This window comes from Theropithecus gelada, chromosome 7b (genome assembly GCF_003255815.1).
Source record: "Theropithecus gelada isolate Dixy chromosome 7b, Tgel_1.0, whole genome shotgun sequence".
Classification (NCBI taxonomy): Eukaryota; Metazoa; Chordata; class Mammalia; order Primates; family Cercopithecidae; genus Theropithecus; species Theropithecus gelada.
Window position 1 is genome coordinate 40,438,107 of NC_037675.1, and position 11,466 is coordinate 40,449,572.

Consider the following 11,466-nt stretch of genomic DNA (forward strand, 5'->3'; position numbering starts at 1 on the left):
CAATAAATTCGGTATTGATGGAACGTATCTCAAAATAATAAGAGCTATTTATGACAGACCCACAGCCACTATCATACTGAATGGGCAAAAACTGGAAGCGTTCCCTTTGAAAAGTGGCACAAGACAGGGATGCCCTCTTTCACCACTCCTATTCAACATAGTGTTGGAAGTTCTGGCTAGGGCAATCAGGCAAGAGAAAGAAATAAAGGGTATTCAGTTAGGAAAAGAGGAAGTCAAATTGTCCCTGTTTGCAGATGACATGATTGTATATTTAGAAAACCCCATCGTCTCAGCCCAAAATCTCCTTAAGCTGATAAGCAACTTCAGCAAAGTCTCAGGTTACAAAATCAGTGTGCAAAAATCACAAGCATTCTTATATGCCAGTAACAGACAAACAGAGAGCCAAATCATGAATGAACTCCCATTCACAATAGCTTCAAAGAGAATAAAATACCTAGGTATCCAACTTACAAGGGATATAAAGGACCTCTTCAAGGAGAACTACAAACCACTGCTCAGTGAAATAAAAGGGCTCACAAACAAATGGAAGAACATACCATGCTCATGGATAGGAAGAATCAGTATTGTGAAAATGTTCATACTGCCCCAGATAATTTATAGATTCAATGCCATCCCCATTAAGCTACCAATGACTTTCTTCACAGAATTGGGAAAAACTACTTTACAGTTCATATGGAACCAAAAAAGACCCTGCATTGCCGAGAGAATCCTAAGCCAAAAGAACAAAGCTAGAGGCGTCACGCTCCCTGACTTCAAACTATACTACAAGGCTACAGTAACCAAAACAGCATGGTACTGGTACCAAAACAGAGATATAGACCAATGGAACAGAACAGAGCCCTCAGAAATAACACCACACATCTACAACCGTCTGATCTTTGACAAACCTGAGAAAAACAAGAAATGGGGAAAGGATTCCCTATTTAATAAATGGTGCTGAGAAAATCGGCTAGCCATAAATAGAAAGCGGAAACTGGATCCTTTCCTTACTCCTGATACAAAAATTAATTCAAGATGGATTAGAGACTTAAATGTTAGACCTAAAACTATAAAAACCCTAGAAGAAAACCTAGGTAATACCATTCAGGACATAGGCATGGGCAAGGACTTCATGTTTAAAACACCAAACGCAATGGCAACAAAAGCCAAACTTGACAAACGGGATCTAATTTAACTAAAGAGCTTCTGCACAGCAAAAGAAACTACCATCAGAGTGAACAGGCAACCTACAGAATGGGAGAACATTTTTGCAATCTACTCATCTGACAAAGGGCTAATATCCAGAACCTATAAAGAACTCAATCAAATTTACAAGAAAAATACAACCCCATCAAAAAGTGGGCAAAGGATATGAACAGACACTTCTCAAAAGAAGACATTCATACAGCCAGCAGACATGAAAAAATGCTCATCGTCACTCGCCATCAGAGAAATGCAAATCAAAACCACAATGAGATACCATCTCACACCAGTTAGAAAGGCAATCATTAAAAAATTGGAAACAACAGGTGCTGGAGAGGATGTGGAGAAATAGGAACACTTTTACACTGTTGGTGGGACTGTAAACTAGTTCAACCATTATGGAAAACAGTGTGGCGATTACTCAAGGATCTAGAACTAGAAATACCATTTGACCCAGCCATCCCATTACTGAAGATATACCCAAAGGATTATAAGTCATGCTGCTATAAAGACACATGCACACGTATGTTTATTGTGGCACTATTCACAATAGCAAAGACTTGGAACCAACCCAAATGTCCATCAGTGATAGACTGGATTAAGGAAATGTGGCACATATACACCATGGAATACTATGTAGCCATAAAAAAGGATGAGTTTGTGTCCTTTGTAGGGACATGGATGCAGCTGGAAACCATCATTCTCAGCAAACTCTCGCAAGAACAGAAAACCAAATACTGCATGTTCTCACTCATAGGTGGGAATTGAACAATGAGATCACTTGGACACAGGAAGGGGAGCATTACACACCGGGTCCTATTGTGGGAAGGGGGGAGTGAGGAGGGATAGCATTAGGAGATATACCTAATGTAAATGATGAGTTAATGGGTGCAGCACACCAACATGGCAGAAGTATACATATGTAACAAACCTGCACGTTGTGCACATGTACCCTAGAACTTAAAGTATAATAATAATAATTAAAAAAATATTAAAGTTCTGTTTTATCAACTTTCCTTACCAGCCTTACATGCTTGAATTCTTTCCATGTTAATATATAGAGAGTTTATTACCTTAATTGTGGTATGGTATTTCAGTATATAAGAAACCACAATATATTTATCCAGTTCCTGTTGGTGACCATTTAGAGTGTCTCTAATATTTCTCCATTACTAACAATGCTGCAGCTAACACGCTTTTGGTACATATGTTCTTTCAAGATTAGTCCAGGAAATGGAATTACTAGGTAATAGGATATGCACATTTTTGGTTTTTTTTTTAATTTTTTTTGTGGGGGGGTAGGGTGTTGCTTTGTCGCCCAGGCTGGGGTGCAGTGGCGTTATCTTGGCTCACTGCAATCTCCGCCTCCTGGGTTCAAGCGATTCTTGTGTCTCAGCCTCCCGAGTGGCTGGGATCACAGGCCTGTGCCATCACTCTTGGCTCATTTTTTTGTGTTTTTAGTAGAGATGGGATTTCACCATGTTGGCCAGGCCGGTCTCAAACTCTTGGCCTCAAGCAGTCCACCTGCCTTTGCCTCCCAAAGTGCTGGGATTACAGGCGTGAGCCACCATGCCTGGCCTGTTTTTGGTTTTAGTAGATATCTCCCCATCTTCCTCAACAGAAGCTGTGAATGAAGTATATGAGAGTAGCTTATTTCTGCGGTATAATCCTTAGTTTGCAAAACTGCTTCAGAATGCCCTGTACACTTATTCTCACTCCTTATTCATTTGTTTCTTATATTTTTTTTCCTTCCATTCTTTCTTTCTAATCATGTCTTCTATTATAAGGGTAGAATACTATTATAGAAAACAAAAGTTTGAAAGCAAAAAAGAAAGGGACCTTTCACGTCCTTCTTTTCTGTAGTTCAGTTCAGTCTTTGGTCATGTGCTTTCCACATAGCTGTATCTTATTACGTGTATATGTGTGTGTGTATATGTGCATATGAGGGTGTGTGTATATGTATGTGTATATGTGTGTATATGTGTATGTGCATTTGACCAGAATACCCTTGATTACTTGTTCATCATTACTTTTCTTTCAGGGCAAGCTTTACTGCCTCTGACTCCATTTCTGATTCCTGCAATCAGAAATAGATAGGCTGCCTCTTATATTATGTATATTTCCTTTTATTAAGACATTAATCACATTGTATTTATGTGTTTCTATCAGAATTAGACTGTAAGGGCAGGGTGTGTATCAAGACCAACATTGTATTGTTTGTGCCTGACACATAGTAGGCCTTGGTAAGATTTAAGGAATGAATTGCTTTTGCCAGTGGAGGGCAACATAGCCATGTAGTTTATAAAGTACATTTGTAACAAAATTTTTTATTTCTGAGATTCCTGGTGTATGGGGATATAATTTAGAAGCAAAATAATGATGTAGTATCTTGAGACCTAGTTAAAAAAGAGTTGGTGTTCAGATTTCCTTATTTCATCCCCTCGTCCAACTCCACCATTTAATTAATCCTATGTTTGAAGTAGAAAGGGAAAACTGAGTTTAGATCTCAGTGGTTGGTACTGACCTTTTCTTTCATTAGGCTAACTCAAACCCGTTGAAACAGCTCCTCCCTAGGATTTTGAAAGGGAGTGTAAATGAGCCTTCAAACTATCTGGATCTTTCTCTCCTCAGTCACATTTCCCGACCGTTGGGAGCTCATTAAATATAATCTCTTCATTGACTCTGGTTGATGCCAGGTGGTTTCTTTGGTTTTGTGTAGGAGAGATGATGTGTCAGTAAGGTCCTCTGTAGTGGTAGAGATAGGGTTTCACCATGTTGGCCAGGCTGGTCTTGAACTCCTGACCTCAAGTGATCCACCCACTTCAGCCTCCCAAAGTGCTGGGATTACAGGTGTGAGCCACCATACCCATCTCTTTCCATTTGGTTTGGAATAGATACTAAATTCCAAAATGTCAATATTACTAAAAGTTTGACAGTGATGACCTCTGAATACTCTTTCTGCTTTGATGACAAATTATAACCTATTCTGGTAAATTTCTTGCTGCGCTTACGTTTTTTCTCTTTACTTTTTCCCTATGTTAGTAGTTGTTTTCTGGGTCTTTTTTGATATATGGATGTATTTACTTCCATCCATTCTTAAAATGGAAAGTTAAATGAATTTATATATAATATATATAAATTATATAAACTATATGTATATAAATATATATTTATTTTTATATACATATAGTTTATCTAAGCTATATATGTAGCTTATATATAGTTTATATATATAAACTAAATTCTGTTTTCACATGTTCTAATTTACACATAGTAATTGAAACTTTCAAAATTCAAAGTAGCAGATTATGCTTGTGTTTACTATAAAAGTTATTGCCTATAGTTAAATAGGCAATTCTTCTGAAATTGTCTACTATTGTCAACCAAGAAGATGAATTTAAGTTTTAGAATGCAGGTCAAAAGTCTTAAGTTCAATACATTAAACTTAAGTAAACTTGATTTATATTAAGACATTTAAAAAACTTATTTTCTAGGACAATCATATCCTGATTCAGCCCTTCCTCCACAAAGGCAAGACAGATTTTTTTCTAATTCTGGTAGACTGTCTGGACCAGCAGAACTCAGAAGTTTTAATATGCCTTCTTTGGATAAAATGGGTAAGAAGTACTTTGTGCTTTTCTTCTTTAAAAATGTTGGTGGCACACTAAAGAACTGGAAGTTAGAATAAACACCAATATAATTGCTATCTCTAGTAGTTCCTAAAGCCAAAATCTCTTTCCTGAAAATGTCCTGGTTTTATGTTTCTTGTTATATTGTACACAGACATGGCATCCAAATATATGTTGGTGGGTTGGTTTGAGCACCATGGAAATAGGTTTACTCCATATACCTATGATGATAAATTTTTCTCTGCTCTATGACTAATTTTCTAATTTTTCTAGTCCACTTACATGTGTCCTGTTTAGTAATCAGGGAAATAAGCCAGGCAAATGTGAATGGATACATAAAAACCCACCAAACAATTTAGATGCATGCTCTGTTGATATTGTGATCAGTTATATTATTTAAACATTTCAAACTTAGATATAACTAACATATACTGAGCAATCTATTTGTCCGGCTCTCTTTTACTTAAACTACCTCATAGCAACCCATTAAAGTTGGGAAATAGATGTATGCAGTATATCAACCAGAAGTATATAACATTAAGAAAATAAATTTTTTTTTTTAAAGTCAAGATTTAAATGTATTGGTAAAAGGTTTCCTCAGGAAAGGAAATATATTTATATTTTATTAAATATATGTATGTGTATATATTAACATATATATAATATATACATAATTTAAAAAATAATATTGATTTTCTGAAATAGTAAACTATATAGTATAGCTGGGACTACAGGTGTGCACCACCACACATGGCTAATTTTTTGTAGAGATGAGGTTTTGACGTGTTGTTGAGGCTGGTCTTGAACTCCTGGGCTCAAGCAATTCACCTGCCTTGGCCTCCCAAAGTGCTGGGATTACAGGTGTGAGACACCTTGCTCAGCCTAGAAAGTCAGTATTTTATTTTATTTTTTTTATTATTATTTTTGAGACAGAGTCTCTGTTGCCCAGGCTGGAATGCAGTAGTGCCATCTTGGCTCCACTGCAACCTCCACCTCCTGGGTTCAAGCGATTCTCGTGCATCAGCCTCCCAAGTAGCTGGGACTACAGACACCCATCACCACGCCCAGCTAATTTTTTGTATTTTTAGTAGAGATGGGGTTTCACCATGTTGGCCAGGCTGGTCTCGAACTCCTAACCTCAAGTAATCCACCCTCTTTGGCCTTCCAAAATGCTGGGATTATAGGCATGAGCCACTGCGTCTGGCCAAAAATCAGGTTGTAAAAGTAACAAGCAAAGAAAGCAGTCCCAAGGTCCTTACAGAATTATAATGAATTCTTTCTGTTTGACTTTAGAAATTGTTTTCCCCCCATTAAATCAGGTTGAATGGAATGAAAGTAATGGGTGATTAAACATCCATTTCTACACTATTTAAAAATTTTTACATTTGCCCATTTTTTAATACTGGTTGACCAGTACCTAATATGGCATAATAATATTTAAGTGCTACCGTTTGTAGTTGAATGTTGTCAAGCACAAGTGAAAAATGACTAGTAAAGACAAGGACATTTATAACTGGCTGAAGTCATGGACTTTGGAGTCTAGTTAATTGGGGAAGGAAGTGAGGGAGGAAACTCAGTGGTCAGAAGCATCAGTGACTTCTAAGGACAGATGTAGTGAGAATAAATGAGAAAGCTACAAGAGGAGAGGTAGTTATGGTCAGAGAGGATTGCATTTCTTGATGATAACAAAGTTCAGGAACATTTATTTAGGAACAGTAGCTAAATTCCAGTGGCTAGTCTCTCTTACTTATTGCAGGAATAAGGACAGAAGGAAGAAGGGGAGGAAGGAGAAGAGGATAAGAGGGAAAAATAAAAGGAGGGAGGGGGAAAAGAAGGAAGGAGGGAGATGCTTCCTCCCAGATGTCTTCTTAGTATGCTGCTCCAGCAGGATTGCTTAGGAACTAGCCAGAGAAATCACTGCCACATGCCATCATAGAACTCTGAGTCTGCCAGAATTTCTAGGGACCTCAATCTGTTCTTATGGCCGCAATATACAATATTGGTGTCCAAATGGTTTGTGTGCCAACAAGGGGAGTGGGAAAATACCAATTTTGTGATCTGGAAATACTCTAGGAATAAAGTGGTAAATCATGTACTTTTCATGGTTTAACTTTTATGTCTAGATGGGTCAATGCCTTCAGAAATGGAATCCAGTAGAAATGATACCAAAGATGATCTTGGTGTGAGTATTGAAAGAGTGGAATTGTATCCGTGTATTCAACAGCCTTCTTTTTTTTTTTGAAATGGAGTTTCACTCTTGTTGCCCAGGCTGGAGTGCAGTGACGCTATCTCGGCTCACTGTAAGCCGGGTTCAAGCAATTCTCCTGCCTCAGCCTCCTGAGTAGCTGGGACTACAGGCACGTGCGACCACACCCAACTAATTTTTGTATATTTAGTAGAGACAAAGTGTCACCAGGCTGGTCTTGAACTCCTGACCTCAGATGATCTGCCTGCCTCGGCCTCCCAAAGTGCTGGGATTACAGGCGTGAGCTACTGTGCCTGGCCCTGAGCCACCGCGCCTGGCCTGAGCCTTCCAATCTCACGGTTTACTAGAATAGAAATAACAGCTAATAGTCTGGCTTTTGATATAAAGCTGATTTTTTCTTTTTGATTAATATACTTTCTACTTAGCATTAAAGCTGTTTCTTTTGTAGATGGTAACCTGTGGTGATAAAATACAATTTGCAGACTAGGAGTTTGAGTTATTTTAGTAGTTAAACAAGATTTTAGTTCCCCTCGCCCTTGGATTTTTATTTGAATATTTTAAAATATATATTTTTTATTAAGATAATGATTTTTTGGAAAATATAAACATAGACATCTTGCTTTTTCTTTTTTTCCAGTATATATTTGATAAAATAATATATATTTTGGTGCTCTTGGGTTATATTTCTGTTTTATCTTTAGACAGACTATTACTTTGTTGGTTAAAGCTGTTTTCTGTTGACTTAATAAAATATTTGTGATAACTAAAATGTGATAGCTAATAGATTAATGTGGAAAGCTGTTTGAATCTTTCTCTAGAGCTTTCTAAGACTATCATGGAATGCTTTCTGTCTAGATGGTTTCTTTTAAGCCTGAGATTTTAAGGAAAACAATTGCAAACTTGCTGTTTTAGTGACTGCTATATGTCAATTTGTTGTAGAATTTAAATGTGCCTGATTCATCTCTCCCTGCTGAAAATGAAGCAACTGGACCTGGCTTTGTTCCTCCACCTCTTGCTCCAATCAGAGGTCCATTGTTTCCAGTGGATACAAGGGGCCCATTCTTGAGAAGAGGACCTCCTTTCCCTGCACCTCCTCCAGGAGCCATGTTTGGAACGTCTCGAGATTATTTTCCACCAAGGGATTTCCCAGGTCCACCACATGCTCCATTTGCAAGTATGCTTTCTTAAACTTTTTTTTAAAGCTCAATATGTGTTTTATTAATCAGAGATTTAATTTTACTATCTGTTAATGTAGTAACACAGTGGAGGAAACATTTTTCTAGCATTCTGTGAGTGTACCATTACTTTTCCGAATTGGGAAGGCAGCCAGCCATAAGTGGACTATAATGAGGTTTCACCTTGATTCATCTTAATAATACGGAATTATTTCTGTATTTTGGTAGTCAAGAAAATAATTGACTTTTTGCAGGTCTTATGATAAAACTCAAATCATCTGTACCTTATCTGGTAGCAACTGGTCATTTTGGCACTTAGTGAAAATAATTAAAACTTATATTCTAGCATTACAATTACTGGCTATTTTTTAGTCCTTTTCATAAGTAGTTCTGATGTAGTCCTACTTATTTAAAATTTAAAATGTATTTAATATGTTTGACCTAATTTTTGGATTTATTGAATTCTTTTAAAGCTTCACATAAGAAAAAGGGAATAATACATTGCTTTTATATTCATACTTTACTGTTTTGAACTATAAGGTTCTGCAGAATAAATAAGTGGTTACCAAATACTAGGCTTTTCCTATGAATGTCTCATATAGTCATTCCTTTCCTTATTTCTCCTCTCTTTTTAAAGTTAAAGGTGAATTAAAATGAATTTTGTTTGGGGGAATTTTAAGGTGGCCTTTGATATTACTGGAAATGTTTCAGTATAATATCAAATCAGAGTCGGGAATCACTGATATGAATTTTAAGTTTGGTGAAAATATTACATGAAAATGTTTTTTGAGAAGGACTTTGATAATGAAAGATAAAAATGTTATTTTTACAGTAAGTTTTATATATTTTGAAATAATTTCTCTTTTTTTAAAAACAGGTGTTAAGATAGGACAAAAATTACATAAAAGATTAATGATATTTCCTTTAATCTTCTGTATTGGAAGAGGTACATTTTTCTCAATGTAAAAAGTAATTTGTTAGATGAAGTAATTATCTGGTGTCAATTTTCAAAGAAAAGAATAGGTAATGGAAGTTATAAACTTAATGATTTATTAGGGCACAGTACAGGTTCTTAAAGTTAAAAAATGTCTTTTACCAATCTCTTTGAACAGTGAGAAATGTCTATCCACCGAGGGGTTTTCCTCCTTACCTTCCCCCAAGACCTGGATTTTTCCCCCCACCCCCACATTCTGAAGGTAGAAGTGAGTTCCCTTCAGGGTTGATTCTGCCTTCAAATGAGCCTGCTACTGAACATCCAGAACCACAGCAAGAAACCTGACAATATTTTTGCTCTCTTCAAAAGTAATTTTGACTGATCTCATTTCCAGTTTAAGTAACTGCTGTTACTTAAGTGATTACACTTTTGCTCAAATTGAAGCTTAATGGAATTACAGTTCTCAGGATAGTATTTTGTAAATAAAGATGATTTAAATATGAATCTTATGAGTAAATTATTTCCATTTTATTTTATTCTAGATGGTATAACTATTTTAATTTGATTGATCCACTATTACATAAACAATAGTGGGAGTTTTATATATGTAATCTTGCAGGTGGGGAGGCTTTAAATTCTAAAGGCTATGTCTTTATGCCAAGAACTGTATTTACTGTGGTTGTAGACAAATGTGAAAGTAACTTTATGCTTAAATAAATTTTAGTTGATTTAAAGATTTGTTTGGCATTGATAATAATAAAATCAGCTAGTTTTTCTATAAGTTTGACTCTATTAATTAACTTTTTTCCTTTTACCAATAACTTTGAGGTGCAAAACTCAAACTTATATGGGTCTTTCATGTTCAGTTATGTTATGACAAATGTGCCCTCTTTCTTGTAAATAGACATGAGTGGCCCAAAGCAACAAATTAATACACTCTTAAAAGTGAAAATTGATTATATTTTAAAGAAAACTGGATATTATCTAATGATCAGTTGTAGACTTTTGATCTTCTTATTCACTGAATTTCTTGCACAGTTTCTTTATTGCTTTCCCTGCCCCCCACCCCGCTCTTCTTTTGTAATGTATTTACTATTTTCTGTGGGGAATATTGAGATTTACTACAGGATAACTGTAGTGAGTGATGTGTCATCATTTTGCGCTTTGGACTCAATATCTTTAGTGTTTCCCTAAATCAGGTTTGTAGGTCATTTTAGGCTTCTTGCACATTAATATGATTATGGAGGAAAGGCAGTGAAGCATAGCTAATAAACATCACAATACTTATGTTGACCAGTTGGTTGTTATAGTATTAGACTTTTTTTTCAGTGCCAAAAGCTAGAAGATTAAATATTCTTGAATAAAAGCAGTGATACATTTGTAATTGGAACACTTCCCACCAGCATTTCCCCAGGTGTTCTTTGGAACACTGATCTTGTGAAGTATTTTTGCTCCCTTTCTGTTCTAACCCTTACCTCAAAAAAAAAAAAAAAAAAAAGAAAGAAAAAAGGCTAAAAAGAAATACTGGAAGTGAAATGAATGCTTGATTAAAATACTAAGTAAAATGAGGACTGTGGAAATGTCATTACATTTCGTGCTTACTGTGGTCTGAATGTGTTCCCCAAAATTCTTATGTTGAAATACTAATCCCCAAGGTGATGTGTTAGAAAGTAGCCTTTTGGGAGGTGATTAAGTCATGGGGGTGGAACCTTCATGAATGGGATTTGTGCCCTTATAAAAGAGGCTCAAGGGAGCTTGTTCACCCCTTCAACCATGTAGGAGTATGCAGCAAGAAGGTTCCATCTCTGAGGCAGGGAGCTAGAAACCTCACCAGAATCCAAATCTGAGAATGCCTGATCTTGGATTCTCACCCTCCAGAGTTGTGAGAAATAAATTTCTTTTGTTTAAAAGCTGCCCAGTTTATAATGTTTTATAATAGCAGCCTAAGTGGACTAACACAGTGATTAAAAGATTTCAGAGGAAACAAAAGATTTTTAAACGTATTAATTTTTAATTATTTATTATTATTTTTTAGAGAACAAGGTCTCACTATATTGCCTAGGTAGGTCTCAAGCTCCTGGGGCTCAAGCTATCCTGCTGCCCCTGCCTCCCTAAGTGCTGGGATTCCAGGTGTGAGCCACCATGCCCAACCACTTTTCAAATTAATTAATTAATTAATTAGAGACAGAGTCTTGCTCCGTTGCCCAGGCTGGAGTACAAGTGGCACTATTATAGCTCACTGCAGCCTCTATCTCCTGGGCTCAAGGGATCCTCCTACCTCAGCCTCCCAACATGCTGGGATTACAGGCATAAGCAACC

The 11,466-nt window shown here is 36.4% G+C and overlaps 1 protein-coding gene across 19 annotated transcripts in view; it reads left to right on the forward strand.

The window, feature by feature from the left end:
- MIA2 (MIA SH3 domain ER export factor 2) overlaps positions 1-10,434 on the forward strand; it is a 118,149-nt gene extending 107,715 nt beyond the window's left edge. For 16 of the 19 annotated variants that reach the window (XM_025391675.1, XM_025391681.1, XM_025391689.1 and 13 more), the window contains 4 exons: positions 4,698-4,820; positions 6,956-7,014; positions 7,978-8,212; positions 9,326-9,928. In XM_025391675.1, the coding sequence (XP_025247460.1) occupies positions 4,698-4,820; positions 6,956-7,014; positions 7,978-8,212; positions 9,326-9,492 (584 nt within the window). In that variant the 3' untranslated portion in view covers positions 9,493-9,928. Of the gene's footprint in view, positions 1-4,697; positions 4,821-6,955; positions 7,015-7,977; positions 8,213-9,325 lie in introns of all 19 variants that reach the window. The other 3 variants (XM_025391676.1, XM_025391679.1, XM_025391678.1) reach the window with 2 other exon arrangements.
- The last annotated feature ends 1,032 nt before the right edge of the window (positions 10,435-11,466 follow it).